Source organism: Ananas comosus, linkage group 22 (genome assembly GCF_001540865.1).
Source record: "Ananas comosus cultivar F153 linkage group 22, ASM154086v1, whole genome shotgun sequence".
Lineage (NCBI taxonomy): Eukaryota > Viridiplantae > Streptophyta > Magnoliopsida > Poales > Bromeliaceae > Ananas > Ananas comosus.
In genome coordinates this window covers 3,149,972-3,177,663 of record NC_033642.1, presented here as the reverse complement: position 1 = coordinate 3,177,663, position 27,692 = coordinate 3,149,972, and the positions used below count along the sequence as shown (strand labels likewise).

Genomic DNA, 27,692 nt, shown 5'->3' with positions numbered 1-27,692 from the left:
AAATACTCGGGCTCAGGGAGCATTCGTGAGCACATTATGGAGATGAAAGATATTGCTTTTCAGTTGAACGAGATGGAGTTTACTATTTCTGAAACTTTTCTTGTCCACTTTATATTAAATTCCCTACCAGCTGAGTACGGTCCTTTTAAAATCTCCTACAACACACAGAAGGAGAAGTGGTCTATTAATGATCTATTGTCAATGTGTGTTCAAGAGAAAGAGAGAATTAAAGGAGAGAGAGTGCAAAGTGTACATTTGGTCTCTCACCATACTTCCAAAGTTGGAAAAGGTAAGGGAGGTCCTTTTATGAAGAAGCAAAAGACTAATCCATCAGCTGGGACATTTAACTCTGGTGGTAAATTTAAAGTCAAATGCTTTTTCTACCGTAAGAAGGGCCACACAAAGAAAGAATGTGTCAAGTATAAAAAGTGGCTGGAGAAGAAAGGTAACTCCTCTTTTGTCTCTTATGAGTGTAATTTAGTTAATGTTCCTCTTTATAGTTGGTGGATTGATTCAGGTGCTACTATGCACATTGCCAATAACGTGCAGGAATTTCTAAACCAGAGGGAACCAACTGAATATGAACGTAACGTCTTTTCGGGCAACAAGATGGCGTCATGTGTGAGGGCAGTTGGTACCTGTAGGCTGGTTCTAGACACGGGTTACGTGCTGGATTTGGACGACACCTTTTATGTACCTTCTTATAGTAGAAATCTTATTTCAATTTCTAGATTAGACAAAGTTGGCTACTCTTTTATCTTTAAAAATTTTAGTTTATCTATCTATAAGAACTCTAGTATAGTAGGTTCCAGTTACCTAACCGATGGCTTGTATCAACTTAATCTTAAATATCAGTTTAAAGAAACTTTGGTCGTCCAGCATGCAATTGGCAACATGCGAAGTTTATTAAATGAACAATCTTCCATACTATGGCATAAAAGACTTGGGCATATCTCTAAGGAGAGAATTCAAAGGCTAGTAAAGGAAAGGGTGTTAGCGCCCTTAGACTTTACTGACTTTGATACATGTATTGATTGTATAAAAGCAAAGCAAACCAATGTCTCCAAAAAGGGTGCCAAAAGAAGCAATGCTATTCTTGAAATTGTGCACATGGATATTTGTGGACCATTCACCCCTTGTACTACGGGTGAAAAGTACTTTGTCACCTTTATAGATGACTATTCACGTTACATGTATCTTTACCTATTGTCTGATAAGGCAGAAGTACTTCAAGCCTTTAAAGATTATAAGACGGAGGTAGAGAAACAGTTAGGTAAAGTGATAAAGGTAGTTAGATCAGATAGAGATGGCGAGTACTGTGGTTGATTCACAAAAATACAAAGAGAAGGACCATTAGCACGATATCTTAGAGATGAAGGTATTGTACCACAGTAGAAAATGCCTGGTACACCTAGTCAAAATGGTGTAGCAGAAAGATGAAATCACACACTTAAAGAGATGGTCCGTGCTATGCTTTGTCATTCTACCCTTCCTTTAATATTGTGAAGCTTTAAAGACAACAGCACACGTGCTAAATAAAGCTCCTACTAAGGCTGTTCAGAAAACTCCATATGAGCTCTGGACAGGTAGGAAACCATCATTATACTATATGCACATTTGGGGTTGTCCTGCTAAAGCTAAGATTTATAACCCACATGAAAAGGCATTTGATCCTAGGACAACTAGTGGATATTTTATTGGCTATCCAGTGAGATCAAAGGGTTATAGATTTTATTGCCCAGGACATACACCTAAGATTATAGAAACAGGAAAAGCTAGATTTCTTGAAAATAGCAACTTCAATGGGAGTGACATACCTCGTGAAGTTAGTTTTGAGGAGTCACAAGGTTCATCAGGTGATATGGAAACTCCAATACACATTCCTGTGAGTGTGATTCAAGTGGAAGAGTCAATCGCTTTAGAACCAATTCTTGACCCAGTTGTTGCAGTAGAGCCACAATCAATTCAACCGCCGCAAGATGCGGATCAAGGTACAAGATTGTGGAGATCTACAAGAATAAGAAAATCCGCTATCCCTTCAGATTATGAGGTGTATCTTCAAAAGCCGAATGAAGATTTGGAAGACATAGATGATCCTATTTCCATTTCACAGGCCATAGAGAGTGAATACTCATGTAAGTGGTTTGATGCCATGAAGGAAGAGCTAGACTCTATGGATAAAAACCATGTTTGGGATCTAGTAGATCCACCTGAAGGAGTTAAACCTATTGGATGCAGATGGATATACAAAACCAAGAGGAACTCTAAAGGTGAGATCGAAAGATACAAGGCCAGACTTGTAGCTCAAGGTTTCACTCAAAGAGAGGGCATAGACTATAATGAGACATTTTCTCCGGTTTCTTCAAAGGACTCATTTAGAATAGTTATGGCCCTTATAGGTCATTATGATCTTGAGCTACATCAAATGGATGTGAAAACGGCCTTTTTGAATGGTGATCTAGAAGAAGAGGTATATATGAAACAACCTCAGGGTTTCATTGCAAATGATAAAAGTCATATGGTATGCAAATTGAGAAAGTCAATATATGGACTTAAACAATCCTCCCGTCAATGGTTTCTTAAATTCAATAGGGTTATCCTGTCATACGGGTTTACACCAAATAACATTGATAGGTGCATATACCTAAAAATCAGTGGGAGTAAGTTCATAATATTGGCATTATATGTCGATGATATATTGCTTGCCAGCAATGACTTAGGGATATTGCATGAAACAAAGAGATTTCTTTCTACGAGTTTTGAGATGAAGGATATGGGTGAAGCCGCTTACGTTTTCGGTATTGAGATTCATCAAGATAGACATAAAGATATTCTCGATTTATCTCAGAAGGCTAATATCTCTAAAGTCCTTGAAAGATTTGGAATGCAAAATTGCTCTTCTAGACCTGCACCTATTATGAAGGGAGATAAACTTAGCTCCAAGCAGTGCCCGAAGAATGAAATCGAAAGAAAGCAGATGAGGAACATACAGTATGCTCGGCAGTTAGGAGCCTGCAGTATGCTCACACGTGTACTCGTCCAGACATTTCTTATGCTGTTGGGTTACTTGGTCGTTTTCAAAGCAACCCCGGTATAGAACATTGGAAGGCTGCCAAAAAGGTCATGCGTTATCTTCAAGGAACGCGAGATTACATGCTCACATATCAGAGGTCTGACCATCTCGAGGTTATAGGTTACTCAGATGCAGATTTTGCGGGGTGCCCAGATAGTAGGAAATCGACAACTAGTCTTATCTTCCTACTTGCAGGGGGTGCCATTACATGGAGAAGTATTAAACAAAAGACAACTGCTTCATCCACAATGGAAGCTGAGCTTATAGCCTGCCTCGAGGCTTCATCACAGGCTATTTGGCTAAAGAACTTTATTACCGGCCTTAAAATCATCGACTCTATAGAAAAGCCACTGCAGATATACTGTGATAATGAAGCTGTTGTTTCTTTTGCCAACAGCAACAAAAGCTCTAGTTCATGCCGGTATCTGGATATAAAGCTCTATGTGATTGAGCGAGTTGATAATCATATAATATCTGTAGATCATGTTGGAACACAGTATATGCTTGCAGATCCATTTACTAAAGGGCTAGCACCAGGGTGTACGCAGTACATGTAAAGAATATGGCTCTCAACAGTTCATTTTCTGTGTAAGTGATTTACATTATGATATTTATGTGATCACATTAGTTTTTATGATTATCTATTTTAATATTTTGGACCATTGAATAGGTTTGAGATTATTCTATTCATAAAGTTTTCCACAATAAAATGCTACGCACAAGATGTTGATAGTATTGTGGTGCATGGAAGGAAGTACTCACTGTTTTGGGTATTTGCCGCTATGACTCATACTATTAATACTTGGGGCAAAGTATAAAGTTTTCATAACTGTTGGAGTGAACATTTTAAAGTGGTACCACATTTGGATTTATGAACTTTCTAATCCCATCCATAGTTTATTTAAATATAAATATATATGTATATTGTTTTACTTATAAGTTGTGGTCATGTCAAATAGGTCAAGGAGAATGTTAGACTTAAGTCATATGACCCATTTCGGCGTGGCCCTATTTGACCGACCCGCAACCTATTGGATGGGGTTCGTATTGTTACCCGCTCCATTAAGTTGATTATGAAAAACGGTGGGAACGGTTATGGGGAGTTGGATCCACTACCTCACTAGTTGGTAGTTTTCCCCTTCCACTACTTGGTAGTTATCCTCATGATGGGAATGGAGGATTAATGACATACACACATGGGATGGTCCATTTCTTTTTGATGGTGTGAAAAATACAAGCTTGTAAACCCATCATAATTCCACCTTTGTAAGAGGAATAGCCATTGCAATTACATAATTGCGTTCCGGTCATTTGAAAGAGTACCATATATAGGAGTTGATCAATAGACAGGATCGAGAGGTACTCGTAGACGAGATCAAGGTGTCTAGGACGATCCTCAATTAAATTTTCACTATGGCATCAAGTATAATCTGCATATTTTCTAACAACACTTAATACCTAGTCTACAAGCTCCGAATATACTTGCTTACACCTTGCATATTTCTTACAAATCAAACAAACCAGAAATTCATTTAATGAATATATTTGCTGTTAAGTGATGCAGGCTGGAAAGTACTGTAGCAAGTGCCTTAGCTGCAGATAATATACCACAAGGGAAGATAATAGAAAGAATAGATGAAAAGAGGGAAAGAAGAATACGGATAAGAGGAATAAACCATACAGGCTAGATAATGCAGTGCAGAAGAAGATGACAAAAAAAATAGAAGAAGAGAACGAAAGAAGAATTGAGAGATAAAAGGGATAAGTCACATAGGTTAGATGCATTACAAGCATAGAGAAATATCACACAGATCTAAAATAAATTTTTCATTAACCAAAATCTCTCTCTACATAAGTTTTGTCCTTATTTATATTGAAAAAACCCCAATTCTAGTCTCAATCAAATCCCAAGATTTTAGAAATTTTCCTTATACAAATCTATTAAACTATATGAATCCCAAATAATTTTTGCCACTTGGCAAGTTGTCCTTCACCTTCACCAGCCCCTCTTTTAAACTGAACCACCCTTTTCTCTCAAACCGAACCGAATCAAACCATCCGTTCCCCCCTCACCTAACCCTCCTTTGAACCAATAAATCGAACTGCCCATTCCTCTCCGTTTTTTGTGAACCAAACCACGCCAATGAACCAAACCGAACCAAACTGCCCATCTCCCCCTCATCAATCAAATGAATTGAACCAAACCCATTTGACTCTTCTCTAAACCAAAGAATTGAATCGTCCCTTTCTCTTCTTCGTTTTTTCACACGAAAGGGAGCGTTTTGCCGTTTCCTCTCTCCTCTCCGTTGGAGCGTTTTCTCTCCCCTCTTCCAGCGTCATTCCCTCTCCTCTCTCCGTTTCGTATGGCCTCTCCCTTCTTCGCCACATCATTCTTCTACCCTAATCCGTTACATATGATGGATGATCGATCCGTTTTTGATCAATTCCTCTACCTTCCATGCCCATTTGTCTACCCCACTTGCTGTTACATCCCTCCTCCTCGCTGCTATGCTTTTGCCTATATAATCCATCTATGCAATCCAAAATTAAACGCTCCAACCCAAAATTAAACACTGTACGTACAACGACGGTAAGGAATGGGTGTATTCCTCTTGCTTAGCTTCATCTTACCTAATATATTGAAATTTTTTTTCTTACATAACAATGCTTTTGTCTTTGCCTTAGGAAACCGATGGCTTTTTCGTGTGGCAGTCATTCTATTTTCTACTCCTTTTTTACCTCTATGCTTAACCTGTAAGGCCTCCTGTAACTATTTCTTATTTCTAGAATGATTGGTAATTAAACTTCACTAATATGCTTAAGGTTACGGTGTTTTGCACTAAGTACATCATTTCCCACATTTTGCCTATCCTGAAACAAGGAAAAGAAACAAATTTATCAATTCTCTTGTACAAATTCATGACGTTGTTATCTTTATTAAGCTATAAAAAAAATAGAAACAGGGAAGAGCTGATGCTTTTCAAGTGTTAATACTGGTCTGACTGCATCAAAGACAAATTTTAGAGCCATTCGACGTTTACATGTGTTATTCAGAACTATATTGCAAAAATTAAGGTAAAGAAAAAACTTAAATACACTTCAACATGAAAGAGCGTTGCTGTAGATTTTGCCTTGCAAGGGTCAAAAACGTTAGCAAAAAATACTATTCCTTATGGTAGATTGATATTGTTCGATTCCAAATTCTTATCCCAACCCTTGAAATTTTCTTTCACTCACCCTTTTTCCCTGAGTGATGCATCGTACTTTCCCTCACCTTCCATTTGATTGCAGCCAAATGTCGACAATAACAGGCACCACCATTGCACAAGAGGATGTAACCAAATCATGGAAGTCATTGCATGTTGGGGCTCACCTTCTTTGAAGCCAATCATAACAAAGAGGATGCTGCAAGGATTGTTATCGGGAGGCTTCGCAATGAGCTAGACTTAGAAGTAAAGGACACCAATTAGGAGGAAAGAAATATTTAAGAGGTTTAGACAATCAGATTTGTCAGAACATGAAGAGTTCGAATACGAGATGCTTAAGTTGGATTACGACCTTCTCAAAAGGTTGTATAATTCTTTGGTCGCAAAAAGGGACCAATTTGTTGCCGACTTGGAAGAAATGAAGAAAAAATATTGATAAATGTTTTGAAATAATTCATCGACCCAACATTGTTCCAATGGATGAGGAATCGGTGACAAATCCCGATGAACATGTGATGGTGCCTTCTCCTAGGCATTCTCCTACAGTAGGTGGTCCAGAACTCACCACACTTCTAACTACAAAACTAAAATTTCCCTTATTTCTTCCTTTTTTTTCTCTTGTTTTGTTTCGTCCTTCTTTGTTTCCCCGTCTTTTCCCTATTTTTGGGATTTTCCTTCTGTTTGCGTCAGGAACTGGCTAAGTTTTGTGTGATCTGTGTCTTCATCCCTTTCTTTCGATATAAGAGTTGATTGTTGTTTGCATCTTCTTAATATTGTCTTCTCTTTGTTTTTCATTGCTAACTTAGATGTTTTCATGCTGAATAAAAAGTATGCAAAAAAAAGAGTGCAAATTTCTATGAGTTCACCATAATTTGCATTCAATCTGGATGGAACTTACATTGCTACATTCGGATTACAATGATGCGATGGAAGTGGAGAAGGAAAAAAGAAAAGAAACAGTGAAGTGGAAAAGGAAAAAAGAAAAGAAAAGATTTAGAAAAAAAGTTCAAAAAAAAAGTTCAAGCTGAAAAAATTAAAAAGAAAGCAAAATAGAAACACTATGCACATGTTGAACACCTTAGAAACAGAAAAGTACAGTAGTCGAGTGTAAGAAGAAGTAGCATTAGAGATTATTCCAAGATAACAAATTTGATTAAGGGGACTTAACTTATTTGTTATATTTGTTAGTCAAGGCCTTCTTCTATACTTCAATATTTTATAAGTTTGAATTTATTATAATTATCGTGGTTGATCAATAGGTGTACTAGGACATATCAATGAATATCAATGATTCTCTTTAATGGGATTGTAAATATCAATGATTCTATTTAATTGGGATTGTAGTTTGTTTGTGGTTTTTAAAGGCCTTTTTACGGACTATCATAACTTCTTATATAATAATCTTTAAGTTAACCAACTAAAGTTATCAATATCTATCAACATTAAGTAGTCTAAATCTCATGCTTTGCTGTTTCTTGCTCTTGCTCTCTTTCTTTTTTCTTTTCTTCTTCTCGGTATTTTTCTGCTACTAATCATTGTGCTATAACTACTGTTGTTTCTTCTCCCTACGTTGTTGCTGATGCTGTTGTTGATGCTGCTACTAATGGTGATGCTGCAAATGCTGATGCTACTTATGCCACTACTTTTTTGCTGATGTTGTTGCCCTCAATTACTGGCCATTTTGTAATTGGCCTCCAATCATTATTTTTTGTTGACACCCATAAATTCCTAAATTGATTTGAAGATTCACTGAAATTAACAGCACCACCATCATCATTAGCAGTAGCAGCACCATCAGCGTCAGCAGCAACACCATCATCATCATCAGCAGCAGCAGCAGCAACAGCAACCAATTCTTGGAAAAGAGCTTGCATTAGTCGAACGCCACACACACACACACACACACACACACACTCTCATAACCACAATTGACCAAATAACCGGACTCAAAAATAGAAAAAAATACAAACTTTCTAAAAATAATCTAAAAGTGCAAATTCGGAGGTCTAAAAAATTGAATTTGGGTTCCAAACTCAGGCGGAACTGCTTTATTGTTCAACGCGTAAATCTCAAAAAGTCATTTCTAAATTGAGGTTGCACGCTGAAAGCGGACACCTGAGCAAAAAGCCTTATTTACGAAGGTTGAAAAAGTGGAAGTACAGGGGAATCTCTGGTTTGATTACCTCAATATCCACTCACACATTGGCAAGAAAATTCCACTGTAGGTAGATATATAGTCTATTGTGAATGATTGCATATATTATTATATTTTTGTGTACTCAAGAGTAAGATTTGCTAATTATATATCTTATATATTACTGCAAAAAGATTTTTCCTATTGGGTTGATTAATATATGATTGTCTATATTGTAGTCTTTATTTGGTCACAAATGTTTCCACCTCAATATACCAGAAGTTTACAATTCTTGATACTTATTGTTGGCCTACTAATAGTTGATATTTTATTTTAAATTTTTACTTCAATAGTATCTACCGCTGCAACGCGCGGGTATCTACACTAGTATATATATAATTCTCATTTAAAGCTCCCAAAATCATATCCATATTTTTAGGGATTTAGTCTAATATAGAAAAATCCTAAAAATCTAAAAATGCTCTCTTATAAAATTTACAAAAATAATATTTTCAAAAATTTAAAAAAAATGAACTTTTGCATTTGATTTCTTGGTTGCATCGTTCACTTCCACTGCATATAATCTTGTCCTTGAGATCAACAAGATTAGTAAAAGTAAAGTTAGAGATTGAATTTTTGGCATAATATGTTGATGTAGTCCAATGCCAGCATCTCAAATAATCTTCCTCAATGGCTTCTAGATTGCAGTAGCATGAAAAGGACAATCACCATGTATCTTTTGAAGCTCAATTTATAGCAGAAGAGGCTCCTTAGCCAAAGGTACTAATGGTAGTAATGGTGGTGGGACGACGAGCGCCTCAATAATTCGTTGAGGTGGTTATCGCCAATAAGCTGGCAGAGTTCCCGAATTCTCTACTAGCGCTTTTCTGCATTGTTGCACTATTAGTGATTATTGCAGCATGGTAGAAGACTACAAACCACTAGAATCTATCACTTCCAAAGCAGTGGAATTTTGTTCCGCTTGTAGAGGAACTTTTTGAGCCGTTAGCGCTTTAACTGCTTACATCAATTCCTCAAGCTTTTTAAGGATCTACGCATTAAGTGTTTCTTGTTTTTAGGACCACGCCTCAGTTGCAGCTTGAAAGCTCTTCAATCTTTTAGCAAGTTCTACGCTCATCACCATGATGAAAAAATTAAAAGGCCTAAGAAGAACTTGCTCTGATAGAGGATCTTTCAACTCTTAACAGAGAATACAAAGAATGGAGGATCTTTCGACTCTGATGGAGGATCTTTCGGCTCTAATACCACTTGATGCTGGCCTAAATAGAAATAGGTTGCTATTTGGAGGCTCTAACAACAACTGGGCGTCGCCAAAATAAGAATAGGCTGCTATTCGCATGCTCCAATACCAACCGATGTAGGCTAAAACAAAAAGAATACAAGAATAGAGGGAAAGAAGAATAGGAATACAAAGGATAAGCCACATAGGCTAGATACAAGCCACACTGACACTAAGAAATATCACACAAATCTAAAACAAATTTTTTATTAACCAAAAACTCTCTATCTCTACATAAGTTTGTCCCTACTCCTTGTCCTAACCAAATCCCAAGATTTTAGAAATTTTCTTAATACAAATATATCAAATTCTCAATGAAAGCTTCCAAAATCATACCCCTAATTTTTATAGATTTATTTCATATTGACAAATCCTCAAAAATCTAAAAATACTCTCTTAAAATATTAAAAAAAATATTAAATTCATAAATTTAAAAAATTGATTTTTGTAGTTGATTTTTTGGCTGCGTCATTAAGTTTTTTTACAAGCATAAACCTGTGAATAACAAATATGTTATCTAAACTAATTTTAGTATATTCATAAATAACCAAAAATCTCACCTCCAAACGAATCTTTAAGCAATCTTGTAAGCTTCGAATCACGAATAGGAACATGTGGACTATTTTCAGCCAGTGCATTGATGCATTTTCCCAAAGCACTTAGTGATAGGTTAATAGACTTTGCCTCTTCCAACGTATGCCCCTCACTTCCTGAAAGATCAATAATTCTGATAATAGAAACCCTACCATTATTGGCAAGCATACTTGAATACAAAGCAAACATGTAGGTGATACGTAATGTGAATCGTGCGAACTAATGTAGTTTGAAGGTCCTTGGCTTGTGATGGGATTATTTATAAACTTTATGAAAAAGTGAAATAACATTCATGCTTCAGTATGGTGAATTCTATTGTCATAAAGATCCTTGCTTATGATAGGATAAAGAGAGAGCTGGTCAATTGTCCATTTTAGCCCTTGTCATCAGTAAGAGACAACTAAGCAAAGGGCAAAACAACAGAGAGAGCTTAGAGACAGCAATGGTGGCCATCAACCATGAGATTCGACAGGGGGTTAGCTGATGCAACCTCCTCTTTCACTCCACCAAACACAAAAAAGGCGCAGCCCACCCCACCTAAATAGTCATTTATGCACCTTCATGCATACAACTTTGCATTGCCTCTAGAGACACATTGAATCAGATAGCTTCATAAGAGTAATAGTGCTCAATAAAATCAAAGATGTTTGAACCGAAGTATCTGATTAATTAAAACCATACAATGTGAGTCCTGTCATAAAGCGGTAGCATGTACAACTTATGCAAAACGGAATTATATCATCTATTTTGTTAACATGAATGATAGTTAGCTTCAGTGACAATCTGTTTTAGGAAACAAAAATTGGTTAAATGAGCTGCTCCAAATAATAGGATAAATTAGTAGGTTATGTAACTGCCATCAAAAGATATCATGCATAGCTACATGCTAGCTAGGTAGGTAAAGAATGCTTCTAATAAAGAAAGTATCAAGCTACAATAAAAGCAAGATATTTGCCCATGGAAAACCCATATACATATACATAAATCAATATGCAAACAATGCTAACTGACCTGACTTATCTATTCGCTCTGATCCTGCGAGGTCAACAACAACAAGCTTGCCTTTCCTGACAATTGGCGGTCTAAAAGATGACACAAGGGGGGATGTATGACCATTTTCGCCATGAAAATTTAGCTCAGTGTCATGCCTACCCTTGACAGCTCTCCTTACCTGTACCTGCACAAAGTGAGTGAATGAGAAGATCAAATTAAAACCAAAACCATCAAGAAAAGACACCAAACATAAAAGAATGATTACCATGAGAATCGCGTGACTTCGAGATGACTCTGTATTTAACTTAGTGTTTGCAGCAAAGCGGTGAGCCTCTCCTAATGTTAAAAGATCCACAAAGCTCTTCTGATCCCTTATTTCAACTATTGTGGCACCAGGCAAAGAAACATCCCCTGTCTTTGGGTCTTCTATTATGGCAATATTATCATTTACAGGATCAAGAAGATCTTGGATTGTTTCCATATATAACTGTGAGAAAAAAAAAAAGAAAGAAAATATGAAACCTCGACACCAAATGCAATGATGCATACTCAGCATGAAGTGGCTGCAATCTAGATAGCTAATAATATCAAAATCAACTATTGACTTATAAAGTGGCATATGCTAGTACACTAATTAAAAAAGCATAGAGAACCTGCAAGTAAGATACTGATACAGAATCGGTCTCTGGCGATATATCTGCAAGAATATCTTCCATTGCACGAACCATAATTCCACGGGCAGCAGTGTCTTCTTCTCCAAGCCTTCCGAGGGTAAAAGTCTTCCCAGTACCAGTCTGCCCATAAGCCATAACTGTACCATTGTACCCCTCTAGAACACTCTGCAAGAACATATCACAGTTCATCAAAAGCTAGAGGAGCAAAAGTGAAATTCAAAAGGAAACATTAGGAATTTAGGATAGGACAGAAACATTTAGAACATTATGGAATAAAATCATCAATCAATCAAACAAAAGCAAATTAATACCATAGCACCATATTAAAGAAAGAAATATAGAAGAATAAGTGTACTATCTATTGGTACGGTGTTACTGTGTTAGATTTGGGATTAAAGGCGTATTTTTGTCGTCATCAATAGGTTGGTAGTTAGCGGAATCAACAAGCTAATGACAAATAACCTTATCACGTATCCTAAATTACATACAAAACTAGTGAAGGCACCCGCGCGTTGTAGCGGGTTGATTCCGTAGAAACAAATAAATAAATAAATAAAGTTTAAAAAAAGCAAAAAAATTAAAAAGAAGAGTCAAAGAATAAAAAAGAATACAAATAAAAGAAACTGAAGAATAAGCAGTAGCTGCTGCAGTATAAGAAGGATAAAAAAAAAAGAGAAAAACTATAAAAAATAATAAATTTTATTTATAGCAGCAGTAAAAATTGAGGTTTAGAATATCATATGCCTCATAGTTCGAGCCAGAAATTGCGACTAATAAAAGTTTGGAGCTTAAAGCATTACGCACCCCATACTTTTAAGTAAGAAAATGTAACGCATTAAAATTCGAGGACTATAGCGTCACGGGTCTTATAATTTGAAGACAAAAATATTATTATTCCAGATAAAGACAAAGTTGAGTATCGATTAGTTTTGTTCAATTAGTAATTTCATTTGAGGAAATAATATGTTAAACTATCTAACAAATTTTAGAATACCTAATTGTTAAAATTAAAAGTCGATCAATTATATTTTTGATATTCCAAAAGATTTTAAATGTGAAATTAATCGCTCATCAGACTATAAATATGACATTGAAGTTTGATATTAAAATCAAAATAAAATCATATAAAACTTTTCTGAACTATGAACCATTTTGAATCATCTATCCAACCTTTCAAATTTTGATTTTACTATCCAACCATTCTATATGTTAGATTTGAGCCTGTCAATAATACTTTGACTTCAAAATTTGAATGCATCGTTTAGCTTGCAGATTTACTTCATATACTTCATATAATTCTCGCAACTAAATTTATTAAAATAAATAATTAACTTAAACTCTAATCCATCTTTTATTTTTTATTGTATAATCTATATCTAAGTGATCAATATTATAAAACCAAAATTTATATTTAATACATACAATCTAAATTATTTAAAATTTACGTGTAAAAAATTATATATTTTAAATTTTTAAAATGGGATAGAAGAATTAGATTGATTTTTTTAAAAAAAAAAAAGAGCCCAATCTCTCCTATCTAAATTGGTGAAGGAAAAAATATAAAAAATAAAAAAAGGCTAGGCCCACCTCCCCCTGGTTGGGCCCATGCCCACCCACAACCCCCACGCCCCCTTCCCCCCTCACCTCTCCGCCACGTTGCCAACAGGACTGGGAATTCATTATATACAATAGATACTAAGCATGCCATCTAACTGAAGATTTTGAAATGCCCTTTTCTTACAAAGTTAACAAGGTGTTTTTGCATAGAAGCTCCAATGTTTTACCTTCTTTGCAACTTTATAAGCCATTTTCTCTTTTCCCACTTTAATCCACCTTTTATATGCTAACTAAAGTTCTCCCCCAATTCAAGACAAAAGAAACATGTCACCTAGAAATCAACAAAAAAGGAATCAAGAGACAGAGAGCTCAACAATACAGGACCTAAGGACAGTAAGAACTTATTTATGAATAAATTCAATGTTGAAATAGTAAGTCATGACGTCAGCACCATTTAATTTATCTGCTCTAAGTTCACAGTTTGTCATTGATTTATTGCATCTTGAGAATTGAAGGTTCAGGCTACAATGGACACCACTGAGCATAAACAATCACAATACTACGGACTAAGGAATGAGTTGAAAACATGTCACTAGCGATGTCTCATAAGAGAGCGCGTAGTGAATAGTGATGAATTTCACTTTCTAAAAAATGATACAGCAAGTAGTGTTTGTAACAGCGTTGGTTGAATAATACAAATTAATACTTCATATGCAACAATATAGGAAATCAGTTTCCTATAACGGCAAGTCCAACAAGGTCAAAGAAAGCACTCTATGGTTACATACATCTTTGAGAAAGCCAAAACTAGTTGCTGAAACACCACTAGAGCGGTTAGTGTCTTTGTCAGAAAAGGATCCAATAACTGGATAAATGTGCTAAGAAGTTACTGAAGTTTTAACGCAGACAATTCCCCTCGTGATGGAATCATGGAAAGACAATGTTGTTGAATTCTTAGGTAGAGAATCAAATAACCAATGTAACTTTGAAAGCGCCTAATTATTAAATAAGCAAATAAGATAGCACCCAATGTTTGAACTTAACGAGTAAGGAAAGCATCCATGCAAAATTGACATCCATAAAGTCGCCAGTTTACATAATTTAATCTGCACCAATGATGGGAGAGAAAATGAACAGAATCAAGCATGAGACTTCTCAAGATTGTACCTCAACAACGGGTTTTGCTACGACTTCATAAACTCGCTTTTGAGAGGCAAATTCTGTAAGCACCTCATCAAATTCATAAGTTTCCGATTCCCAATTGTTTTTGCGAAGCTTCAACCTTTTGAGCTGGTTTAGCCAAAAAACAACTAATGAACTTCCACTAGAAAGCTCTAAAACCTTGATATCGGAATTAGCATGTCAAATGTATATAAGAAAGATGGTGTTCAGACCTCTGGCTGCAACTCAACACAATCTCCAAAGTCAGCATCTGCAACCGACTCTTCTCCGTTTCGAGGGCGAAGTCTTACAGCCACTCTTACTCTACCGGGAACTACCATGGATACAAAACTAGAGAGTCAGCAACCTCCATTATTAACATCAAAAAACAAATAAATAACTCAAGTTTGCGGCATGAAACTCATAGCAATAAAGCGGTGGTATCCAAATTATCAATTCAATCAAAATCAATCACCAGTCTGAGAACACTACAATCGATACTGGATACGAAAAAGTACATCAAAATTGTATTTTAACTAGCGTGTGAGAGAGTTCATGTGCAGTAAATAAAGCATAAGCATTTCATGCCTCTCCGCATCATTAGTAAGCCTAGGCATTGCAAGATCTCCCACAACAATTAGCGACTAAATTTCCTGGTAAGCATAAAACATCAGCATAATGCACCTCCAAGAACCATCAGATCTAACGATCATAAAGAGAAAAACATCTATTTCCCTCACATCTCCGACCGTGGAGATCGGTCAGATTTCGGGCACAATTAAGAGAAGGAGATTAGAGAGAGACGAAATGGAAATAACCTCCGGCGTCTCCCCGGCCGGCAGCGGTGGAGGTGAGGGGCCCGGAGCTGCTGCGACGGAAGCCACCAGCGGCGGCGCCAGGGGTGGCGGGCGGTCTGGACTTTGAGGAGGCCTTGGGGGTCGCGTGGGCGCCGGAGTTCTGGCGATCGAGCTTCGCACTCAACCTCGGAGCGGCGCCGCCTCCGCCTCCGCCGCCGCCATTTCTATAACTCCCAGAAGCCATGGCAGCCTTCTCTCCTCCTCCTCCTCCTCCTCCTCCTCCTCCTCCGTACCGCGAGAGAGAGAGAGAGGGGACGGTGCTGTTGGTGAGATGATGGGGAGGGAAGGCAGCTTGCTGCAGCTTGCAGCTTAACTTCAGGACTGAGGCCTGGCTGGTCCCCCTTCCCTTCCTTGGTGTGGACTTTGGAGTTGGACAGGAGGGAGCAAAAGTGAAGGTGGAGTCGCTTTTCGCGCAGCGGTCCGAAAAGTTGTGCCGTGAGAAATCATCGCCTGCAACCGGCGTATCCGTACATTCAATGCACCATAATTTTTTAAATTCTCCTACAAATATTTTAAGATTTAGAATGCATTTGGCGGCATTCAAAAGTTTAATTTATAAAACTCATAAGAGGTTAAAATGCTGAAAATTAACAATATAGAGCTTTAAAAATTTTAGTTTTACTGTCTAATATTCTAGCGAATAATTTATCTACTACGTAAATATACGATATTTTTATAATGAGCATCTATATTATAAAAATTTTAATTCTACAATTAAATCTTAGAGCACGATGAAGTTTATAATAGAATATTTTTACTAAATATCAGTGTATTTGTAACATTATGATATATTATAGTTATATTACATATTTTATAAGTTCTAAAAAGATTAGATAGCAAAAGCAAAACTTTTAGGGCTCATTTGGCATTGTTGTCATTTTTTTTATTTTTTAAATACTAAGTTTTTATAATATGATGCGTTGAAAGAAGTTTTTTTTATTGTTATAATTGATTAGTTTATAATTTATCTAACTAAATGATAAATGACAAGTTGTTTAAAAAAGTTTTGAAATTACGAAAAAATTATTTTCAAGTTTTTTGTTCGCTATTGTCATGCTACAGATTGCAGTCGAATTTGGCCTCGCCAACAAACCCGCCGCATGCACAGGAAGTCTTATATACACGAAGTGAAAGAAATACTTGTATACAATACAAAAGCTATTACAAGCAAGTATGAGAGCTGAAAATAAAATACTAGCAACTAAAAAGTAATCTACTGTGCATACATAAGTAGAAAATAGTACATCTAATACCTAACCATCAAGGACAAACAAATAACACCTCTCAAGCTGAAAGTAAATACATTAGTATGTACAAATGTACAATGACTACTCTCAAAAACTTCCACTATGAGTACACCTCTAGTTTGGCTAATAGAAACAGGTAAGGATCTTACTTGCGACTCCCCTACCTCGATCAATAGCAGCGACAGGCTTGGAAGTCTTTGCAAGAAAAGATAGCAATAAAGGGTGTGAGAACTACTAAAATAAATAGTCCTCAATAGGTACTATTACCAACACCGACGGCCAATCCACAATGTCTACGAAAGCGAAAAGTAAAGAACTGAGTAAGTAGAAGAGCCAAATGCAGTAAAATCTTGAAATGATCTACAGCTACTAAATTTCTATACTACTAGAGCTCAAAATAAAACTACAAGATATAATGAATGCATCAACTAACTATCCGATACTCACTATTCAAACCCAATCCAAATGATCGCCTAAAAGGCCTAGTCAAGCCTGCATAAAGTCTCACTCTAGAGAGGCATTCGGGGGAGCTACCCAGCAGAGCAAAAAAGCGTAGTATTTGTCGAGCTCAAATTGACTCATACAGACTGTAGTCGATGTAAATAATCAATCATATCATAAAACTGTAACGCATGTGTCCCAAGCACAATCTGATGCAAAACTCAAGGATTCTGGATCACCATCAACTCTGACAGCATCTTGTTGGAAAATCTTTATGATATTTTATTACAATATTCTTTAAAAACCAATTTGGAAATTTAATTACAAGTTTCGAAATATTCCGAAAAAGAAATTAAATAACAAATACTATAAAGAAAAAGATTTAGATAAGGCCTGTGGATCGAAGCGTGCAGAGCACTGTCCTAGAAGCGAAATTGCCCCTCCACGTGCGAGGCTTCCTAGCAATTACTCCTAACGATACAACGACCACGTTCCACCCCATCGGCATGCTTTCAAGGTGGCGCATGACGAACCCAACAAGCTTCAAATCCAGTAAAAGAAAACTCGGCGAAAATCCAGAAAGCAGAAAAAGACGAAAGGCTTTAGGTATGCTCGGGTTATTAATTAACTAGTGCAACTTCGCCCCATATTTATAACCTAGGCGAGAATCTTGCTTCAACGCGTCAAATCCGTGTAGAACAAGATAAGCCTAAGATTATACGGATAATGATCAGGATTAAGATAAGGATAAAGATAAGAATTAAAAAGATAAAATCGAAAAAATAAAATAAAATAACCGGGTGTACAGATAATGATCAAGATTAGGATAAGGATAAAGATAAGGATTAAAATAAAGATAAAACCGAAAAAATAAAATAAAATAAAATAACCGGGTGTATAAACCACGCGCGCTACTAGCCGCACGGCTCGTGCTCGTGCCGTGCGTGCGTGTATTTAAACGAGAGCATTACTCTCACTTTCTTCCAAGTAATTAGCTTGAGAACAAAGGAATATATAAAAATCACAAACACCCTTTTGATTTCCAATGTGGGACTAAACATCACACATAAAAATTTTAGTTGGACTCCCAAGCGGCCCATTAACAATTATTGGGCTCTCAAGAAGCCTTAACAAGTTTTAAATCATAACAAACCCAATAAAATCTAATACATCTTACTATACAACTCGGTTTAATAACTATTGTAAAAATTCACTCGGCCCTTCAGCACGAGCGTAAAATCATCCTACACTAATCCAAATGCTCACAAACCTCTAACTAGGGTGAAAAATAGGTAAAAACAACTAACAAAGCTAAATACTACCAACAGAGCATAAAAATGACATAGTACAAGTTTTCTACATTGTTGAGGTCTAATTTCAGCATTTTAAATCTTCCACATGCAGATTTAACATGCACAAGGTTTAGGTTTCAGCATTACCTATGCTAATCAAGTGATTCTAAGCTAAAACATTCAACTTTGATAAATAAATAGCATGCACGTAGAATTTTAGTAAATATAATAAGAATTTCGTCGATTTCGATAAATTAACCCCACCTCGGGTGTCAGTCCAACCACAAAAGGGGAACAATAGCTCAAGGCCACTCCTTACTGTTCCTAGAATCAAGTGGAAGTCCCAAAAAATCCAGAAATCTAAATAGAAAAATTTAGCCAGAGCAATGAAGGTCGACAACAAGTTACAACATGCATTTTAGTTACAACAGATGGAATTAATTCCAACATATCTCAACAATTAGCCGTGGACAACACCAACACCCCAGGATATATAAGAAAAACTGATCAAATCCTCCCCAACACAACCTGCAGGATTTGGATGATGAAAAGGAGGCCCAAAATCATCAATTTCAGAATAAAAGTACTAAAACACTCCAATTACTCAAAAGTCAGCATAACTAACTTGTGATTCTAGTAAGGGTAGTTCCAAAACCACAAAATGGAAGGAAAAAAATTAGCCAATTCACTCCACAAAGGCTCAGCTACATGAATTGGATCAAAAAATTAAGAAAATATACGAAACTCCAAAATTCAGCTTGCAAGTCCAATTTCACCAATTAAAAGCTAACTACCTGAAATCAAATGGACGGAAATGACCAACAAGCTCTCCTCTACCATCAAATCCTCGAATCAAGCCCATGATAGCAATTGGACGCTTCGAACCAGTCGAATACGCCAAACTATTATTGTTGATGTTCTTGCTGTTCTTGATAGCTCGCAGGGAGAATAGAGGATTTGGAGAGGTTTTGGGAATTGATTTGCTGTAGAACGATGTTCCCAGGTGAAGAAGAAGGAAAAAGGGTCAATAGAGAACGTCTACAAACTTTTATAAAGGAGTAGATAAGGTATAATGAGCCTAAAGAATAAATGAATCTAAATCTGTCACTGCAAAAATTTTGGAAATTGGGCGCCCTAATCCAACATCTAGACACCTGAATCTGCCCAAAATGCAGTCCAGACCCAGAATCGGGCTCCGCAACCACAAGGGGATCCAGATGCTTATTATGTGCTCATATCTAAATCTGTCGTCTGCCACGTGTCAACAATGGTTGAAAATCACAAAGCTATCCACCAAGCGAATTCGGGCTCATAACTATGAGCCCAAATGAGGGCCCGAAAATACTCCAATAGCAAATGTAACATACCGAAACCTCGGTAATTAAATTCGAACCTTGGTCAAATTGACCAAAGTGCGAGATTGGTACACTTCGGAGAGGCCGAAGGCATCAAATAATGCAAAATGCATTACTGGGGATCTTCGAGAGCTTTTGGAAATCAAAATATGCAAACTGCAGGTTTTGTGCTCTCGGGGACCGGTCCCTGGTGGGAGAGACCGGTCCCCGAACGCGTAGGCAGCGTGGTGGCTGAGAAATTGGCTAAGTCCTGGAAAATCGGCTCTCGGGAACCGGTCCTTGCGAGAAGAGAACGGTCCCCAGAGACGGGTTCCATCGAGGGAGACCGGTTGCATCGCGCGCAGCCTGCGCAGTCCGCGGGAGAAGCTCTCGGGGACCGGTCCCAGGTCGGGGAGACCGGTCCCTCACTGCAAAAAATGCCCAGTTTAGGCAGTGCACAGGGAATAAAGTGGAGGGGTCTTGTTGTAAATGTTACAACACCTTATATACCCAACCCCCCTCTCCCTCTACAGCCATTCACACACACACACCTCTCCCTCTCATTTCCTCTCCTCTCTCTCTCTAGAAATCACCTAGGGCTTGAAGGAGAAGAAGAAGAAGAAGCTTGATGAGGGATTTTTTGTGGACTTGGTGGGTCTAGGAGCTCTCCAACAAGAAGGAGCTTGCTAGAACTTGGGCCAAGATAAGTTTTTAGCATGTAGAGCTCTAGGATTTGGAGTTTAACCTTAGATTTTAGAGTTTTGGTCTCTTTAGAGGCTTTAGAAGAGTAGTAGAGCTTTGAACACCATGAAACTCTAGTTTTCTTCATGGTGCTCTAATGGGGGATTTCTAGGGTTTGCATTTTAAGCCCTAGAGATGGTTGGGATGATTCTAAATAGGCTTCTAGAGATTAGACAAGCTCTCTTTTGCTTGTTTTAGAGATCAAAACCTAGGGTTTAGCAATGGGTTTGGTTAGGGCACCAAATTAGGGACTTTTGCCCTAGGATTTTTCGAGGGCGAATTAACCTCGTAGAAACCTAATTGGGGGTGTCCTCGACGCGTTGGACAACTCCGTTCGATGTTACGAAAATGTTTAAGTATGGTTCATGTACAAAAGGCCTAAAGTGGCACTATTTTGGTTGTAGGTCACGGTATCGGCTTTCGTAAAGTTCGGGAGTCGTCATATTCTGCGCCCACACGACCACTCGAGGTGGGTGGTGCATTCCAAGGACCTCGAAAATCCCTTTATGTCTAAGTGTCCTGTTTTGAGCATAAGTACATATTTGAGCATTTTTGCATAATAGGGTTAAATTGTGAACTTTTATAGCATGATGTAAATTCAAATGCATGTTAAATACTTGTAAGAATGTGAGAATGATAAACCCTATTTATGCATGACAAGTGACAAGAACCTAGAAGAGTTAGTGAACAAAAGTGACACATGGACATAGATCTAGTGAGTGACATTGATGAGTCTAGAACATCTAGAAAAACAAGTGTGGCATTTGGCATGAGAACAAGAACATAGCACTTAGAAAACAAGTGTGGCATGAGTACAGAGAACTTAGTAGTGCATATGACACTAGCGATAGTAAAGAATGCGAAGAAAAGAATGATTGGGACATTATGACATTTCAACCTTAGAGTTAAGGGTCGTTGAGCATAGTCTTCCTTAAAGTTAAGGAATGGATTGAACTTGGAATCCTCAATGTAGGATTGATCGTACTCAACTTCAGTCCTTAGTCGAGGGTGATAGCTCCCTCGGGGATGTGCTCCGGAGTCGACATCACTCAGGTCGTAGCGGGTATATCCCAGAGGACGGTCTATCAGGTCATGTAGCGGGTATCTCCTGGTTAATCGGATTTTGCGTTGGATGAGTTGTGACGGGGTTGAGGCGAAAACCTACGGGTTAGGCCAGAGATGGTTGGTAAAGGAAAAATTGATAAATCTTGCATTTCATCATGAGCATTATATCGAGCATGCGCATTTTATTTGTTCAGGCATATTTAGTTGCACTTGTTAGTTGGTTACTTTCTTTCGTTTATCTTTATGCCTGATTAGACCTAGTGGGATAGTCGCGTGGTATGGGTTGCCGAAACACTCATGGGCAAACTTTGTTGTAGTTCTCACACCTAATTTCACAGAGCCGGGACCAGGCGAGCCGTGTAGAGGACCGCTCGGGTGTTAAAGGCATTCGCGCCTAATAGTAGGACGGCCGAGATGTTTATTTTGTCTAGTTTGCTACCCTTTTTGATATACTATCTTTTTGTTATTTACGATGATTATAGGGTTGTAATGAAAGCGCATGAATGATGTACAAAGATTATTTTAATCAATAATGTATATTTTGGAAAAGATAGGGATGTAAAAGAAAGTGATGCGAAAATTGTAATGATTTCTTAGTGTAGTTTTTACTTTCACTCTTGGCTATTGATTCCCTCGTGCCAAGCCTTGTGTATGGCTTCCGCTTATGCCAAACTTAACTCTATTGCTACTTATTGTGAGCATTTGAGCGGGTCAGGGAGGTTCTGTCGTTCGGGAGCTCATCTGTGTCGACGCTTCTCGAACCGCGGCCAGGATCAGGCGTCAGGGGACGTAACAGCATAAGGGATGGTATTAAGAGCGTAAAGAGCCAAAAAGTGAAAGCATAGGATGGACCTAGAGACCCTTAGGAATGGAAACCTTAAGGATGTAGGAAACGTGAGTGACGTTGAACAAGTTATAGCGAAGGCATGGATTGGGTTGATGTAATTATGTCTCTAATGTGATTAGGGACTAAACTTAAGTTGTTATTTGTTTTCTTTTCCTTGTGTTGTGATCGGCGGCCGACGACATGACGCTTTGGAATGAAAATGAATACACTGTGCTTTCGCCGGATTGGGTATAATCGAGTATGTTGTCTAAGTAACTAACGTGAGTTGCTTCGTTTCAGGAAGCAATGCCGCCTCGTGGACGACCTAAGTTGCCTCGTGGTCGACCGCAGACGAGGTCTATGGCTGAGGAGTCAAATACGGCTCCCGTGCAATCCGGAGCAGGTGGCGACGGGGAGCTTCGGGAGCAGATGGCCGCGCTTATTGGCGTAGTGCGGCAACAGGTGGAATCCGTTCAGCGCCAGGAGTAATCCGTTCAGCGTCAAGGGAAGCAGATCCAGAGGCTCCAGGAGGCCTTGGAGCGGCAGCAAGCGGCGGCGGCGGCGGCCCCGGTGGAGGCCGTGCACCCTGCGCCTCCTGCAGTGGTGCCGAGTGCGGTCGAGGGTGTGGCCGCGGCGGCCGTGCCAGTTACGATGGTACAGACAAGGTTGGGGACCTCAAACCCCGATAGTGCGGCGGAGGAGGCGGAGCAGGAGCGCGCGTTGGCGGCTCTTATTCAATTCCAGAAGTTCAACCCACCTACATTCGAAGGGGGGGTGGTGGAGTCCTGGATCGACTCCGTGGAGACACTTTTTGAGGATCTTAATACCTTGGAGAAGGACAAGGTGTACCTCACCACACATTGCCTTGAGAAGGCGGCGAAGGTGTGGTGGAAGCGTGTTAGGCGGGATCGATCGCCCGGTCTTCCGCCTATGTTGTGGGAGGAGTTTCGGAGGGCGGTGTTCGCCAACTACTTCCCCGATACGGTGAAGCGTAAGTTGCAAGAGAAATTCCGCAAGTTGAGGCAAGGAGATCGCTCGGTGGCAGACTACGAGTAGGAGTTCTCCCAATCCATTGACTGCGTCCCGTATGTTGTTAGGGATGACCGGGACCGAGCGGACTGGTTCCTAGGAGGATTGGTGCCGGGGATTCATAGGGCCGTGCAAATCCTTAAGCTCACGACCTTTGCGGAGGTCTTTGATCGGGCTTTGTGGGCGGAGCATGGCTATGCCTACGAACGCGAGGAGTGCGAGTCCGCAGCCGAGGCTAAGGAGAAGAGCAGGAAGCGGACAACGGGTGGTACCGGGGGCCGGCCAAATGCTAAGAAACCCCCTCGATATCCCCAACAACGTCGAGGGGTTGGAGGCCATCTTGTTGTGTTATTTGCGGCGGCAACCATCAACCGCCATCATGCCCACAGCGGAAGGAAAAATACTACAAGTGTGGCCAACCTGGGCATGTGTCGCGAGAGTGCCCTAGCTGGGGTTCATCTGCAACGACCTCGGCATCAGTTCCTTATACCCCAAGACAGCAGGCGGGGTTACCGCCGGCTATGTCGACTGGACGCTCGTCTTCATCGCGTCAGCCGGAGTCATCAGGGCACCGAGTGGGCGGGTTTTTGCCACTCAGGTGGAAGAGGAGCCGATTCCTGTTCCCGACGACATCGTGGCAAGTATTATCTCGATCAGGGGCACTAGAGCTAGAGCTTTATTCGACACTGGTGCATCGCATTCATTCATAGATGCATCATTCGCTAGGACTCATGGCATTAAGATTGTGCATCATTATGACTATTGGACAGTGAATTCGGTCGAGCATACTTTTCATGTTCACGAAGAGTGTGTAGCGTGCCCAGTGCAGATAGGTGATTGGGTCATGCCGATCGACTTGTTGGTGTTGAATCGAATGTGGGGTTTCGACGTGATCTTGGGGACCAATTGGCTCTCCAAGTATTATGCCGCGATAGATTGCGAAAGTAAGGTGATCACGTTTCGTGAGCCTAATCGAGAGGAGCTAGTGTATCGGGCAGCTAAAAGCTCGCTCTTCGCGGCGACCGTGTCGGCAGCACGGGCGAGGAAAATGATAAGAGGTGGTTGTGAAGCCTATTTGGCGACCGTGGTAGAAGCCCCGAAGGAGCGCCCGGAACTTAGTGGTATTCGGGTGGCGTGTGAATTTCCAAACGTATTTTCGACGGAGTTACCGGGTTTGCCACCGGACCGGGAGATCGAGTTCGTTATTGACATGGTACCCGGGGTGGCTCTAATTTCGAAGGCTCCGTATAGAATGGCACCGGCGGAGCTAAAGGAGCTCAAGGCACAGTTGCAAGACTTGCTCGACAAAGGCTTTGTGAGGCTGAGCGCGTCACGCTGGGGAGCTCCGGTGCTATTCGTTAAGAAGAAGGATGGCACACTTCGACTTTGCATGGATTATCGCGAGTTGAACAAGATTACGGTGAAGAATAAGTACCCGTTGCCGAGGATTGGCGACTTATTCGATCAATTGCAAGGGTCAAGGGTGTATTCAAAGATTGATCTCCAATCGGGGTATCATCAGTTGAAGATACGGCCCGAAGATGTGCACAAGACGGCGTACCGTACGCGGTATGGCCATTACGAGTTCACGGTGATGCCGTTTGGGCTTACTAATGCCCCAGCGGCGTTTATGGACTTAATGAATAGGGTCTTCCGTCCGCTATTGGACCGGTGCGTCGTGGTATTCATTAATGACGTGTTAGTATATTCTCGGACCGAGGAGGAACACGAGGAGCATTTGAGGACCGTGTTGGAAATACTCCGAAAAGAAAAGTTATATGCCAAGTTGAAAAAATGCAACTTTTGGCTATCGGAGGTCACTTTCCTTGGCCATGTAATTTCGGGTGATGGTATCTCGGTGGACCCAAAGAAAGTTAAGGCAATTAGAGATTGGCCTCGCCCGACAAGCGTATCGGAGATCTGCAGTTTCCTTAGACTAGCGGGCTATTATCGGCGATTCGTGGAGGGGTTTGCTAAAATAACTACTCCACTAACGCGCCTCACACACAAAGGGGTGAAATATGTTTGGAGCCCCGAATGCGAGCGGAGCTTTGAGGAGTTAAAAGAAAGATTGACCACGACCCCGGTGCTTGCTCTACCGACGCCGGGGGAGACCTTTGTGGTTTATAGTGATACTTCCTACGTAGGACTCGGGTATGTCTTGATGCAAAACGGGCGGGTTATAGCTTATGCTTCACGCCAATTGAAGACGTATGAGAAGAACTACCCGATCCACGATCTTGAGCTAGCGGCAGTGATACTCGCGCTAAAATTATGGAGGCATTACTTATACGGGGAACATTGTAAGATCTACACGGATCACAAGAGCCTTAAATACTTGTTCACCCAGAAGGAGTTAAATATGCGACAACGACGGTGGTTAGAGTTGTTGAAAGATTATGACGTCACTATACTTTACCACCCGGGAAAACCAATGTCGTGGCCGATGCACTTAGTAGAAAGTCGGGGAAAAATTTGGCTTCGGTAATTACACCCCAACCATTATTGCAAAAGGAGATGCAACGGCTTGGTTTGGAAGTAGTGGAGCCGAGAGTGCCGGCTACACTTGCCGCGTTAGTAGTGCAACCGACCTTGTTGGAGAGGATAAAAGAGCTGCAAGCTTCCGATAAGTATCTCCAAAAGGTGCGCGGTGAAGTCGAGAGTGGTAGTCCCGATGATTTTGGCATTGGGACCGACGGCGCACTCCGGTTTAGAAACCGTTGGTGTGTGCCTAAGAACAAGGACATNGTGTCCCACCAATACTACGCTAAACCCATTATCACCTGTCTGACTGGTTCAGACGGGTGAAGGATGGTCAAGTCTGGTGGACCAGGTCACTCTCTGAGCGTGTCGAAATAGACCTACTCTAACAGTCCGATGTACCACACGGTCGTAGCTAACATAGTCTGGCTCTGGGCTCCAAGCACAGAGTAAAGACCTCCTCAAATGTCTGTCGAAACCCCTGAGTCAATGTAAAGTCGTGTCGTAAAGTGGGTGTCTGCCTACCAGTCAGTCTCGCCTGGTAAGTCTGAGATCTCCTGTACGACTCTCGTACACAGGACCTGAAACCTCCTACCACCATAGCTGTGAACTCCGATCGTCTCAAACGCATGTTGTTGTCGATAGTTTGCTCGTAAGTCTACCGAGGCAAACTTCGCAACATACCTGCGTTCACAGCTAGGGGCAACAAAACCTCGCTACACCCACTCTCCTCCTGTGAACCCGGACTCAACAACGATCTCCGACTCCTCTTCCACTCTTAACAAGCTGCTGTGGAAGACTGTCGGGTCTCGGCTGTCTCCTCGATACGGCTATGGTCCTCTGCTCTGAATCTCAAGGTCCAACCTCTAGTACAAAAAGAATTTCAGAGCGTCAGGTCTCCCTAAGCGGCTAAACCTCACGCACCTTTCGAGTCAGGTGCAAAGCAACCGGGAAAACTCCATAACCTCGCTCAACCTGGTCAACGAATGGCCTAACGAGACGGTGGGGCTGATCGACCCTAAGTACTACACAAGGTGCAGAGCCGCAACTCCTCTATACAAAAGTTAGGAAGAGTGCACTAAGTGAAGTGAAGTGATCTCTAACCGCTCCTGGACTCTATGCTCCTCGCTGGCTACGCCTAAGAACGAGCACTCTGCTTTCTTAACGCGTTGGCCCAGTAGGGCATACATTTTCACGTCACCTCGTTAGTGCTCCTCGCCCTCCGCTGAACCCTCGGTCTCTGCCACTACTCCCTCAGGATAGGGCTTAACAAGCTATGAGGCAGAACTCCATACAAAATTCAAAGCTCCTGCTTTGAAAAAAATCACCCCCTCCTACATCATAGGAAAGAAATATATATATATATATATATATATATATATACTCTAGGCAATCCCACAACAAAATCCATCGTGATCTTCTCCCACTTCCACTCGGGCACTGGCAGACTCTGAAGCTTGCCAGCAGGTACCTGATGCTCGGCCTTCACCTGTTGGCAAGTCAAACACTGAGCCACGAATCTACCAATGTCTCTCTTCAATCCATGCCACCAGAACTGTGCCTTTAAATCCTTATACATCTTGGTTCCACCAGGGTGAACAGTATATGGAGAACAATGCGCCTCTCTCAAAATATCTGCTCGAATATCTGAATCCACTGGCACACACAGTCGGTCCCTGTACCGTAG

At 40.2% G+C, this 27,692-nt stretch overlaps 1 protein-coding gene across 2 annotated transcripts in view; it reads right to left on the bottom strand.

Annotated features, from left to right (window-relative positions):
• Positions 1-15,794, bottom strand: part of LOC109727206 (kinesin-like protein KIN-UB) — a 55,486-nt gene extending 39,692 nt beyond the window's left edge. Inside the window, exons 1-7 of one of the 2 annotated variants that reach the window (XM_020257208.1) lie at positions 15,511-15,794; positions 14,926-15,026; positions 14,699-14,821; positions 11,954-12,139; positions 11,566-11,787; positions 11,319-11,484; positions 10,274-10,423 (exon numbers count right to left, since the gene is read on the bottom strand). In XM_020257208.1, coding sequence (XP_020112797.1) covers positions 10,274-10,423; positions 11,319-11,484; positions 11,566-11,787; positions 11,954-12,139; positions 14,699-14,821; positions 14,926-15,026; positions 15,511-15,733 — 1,171 coding nt within the window. In that variant the 5' untranslated portion in view covers positions 15,734-15,794. The remainder of the gene's footprint in view (positions 1-10,273; positions 10,424-11,318; positions 11,485-11,565; positions 11,788-11,953; positions 12,140-14,698; positions 14,822-14,925; positions 15,027-15,510) is intronic. The other variant, XM_020257207.1, reaches the window with a different exon arrangement.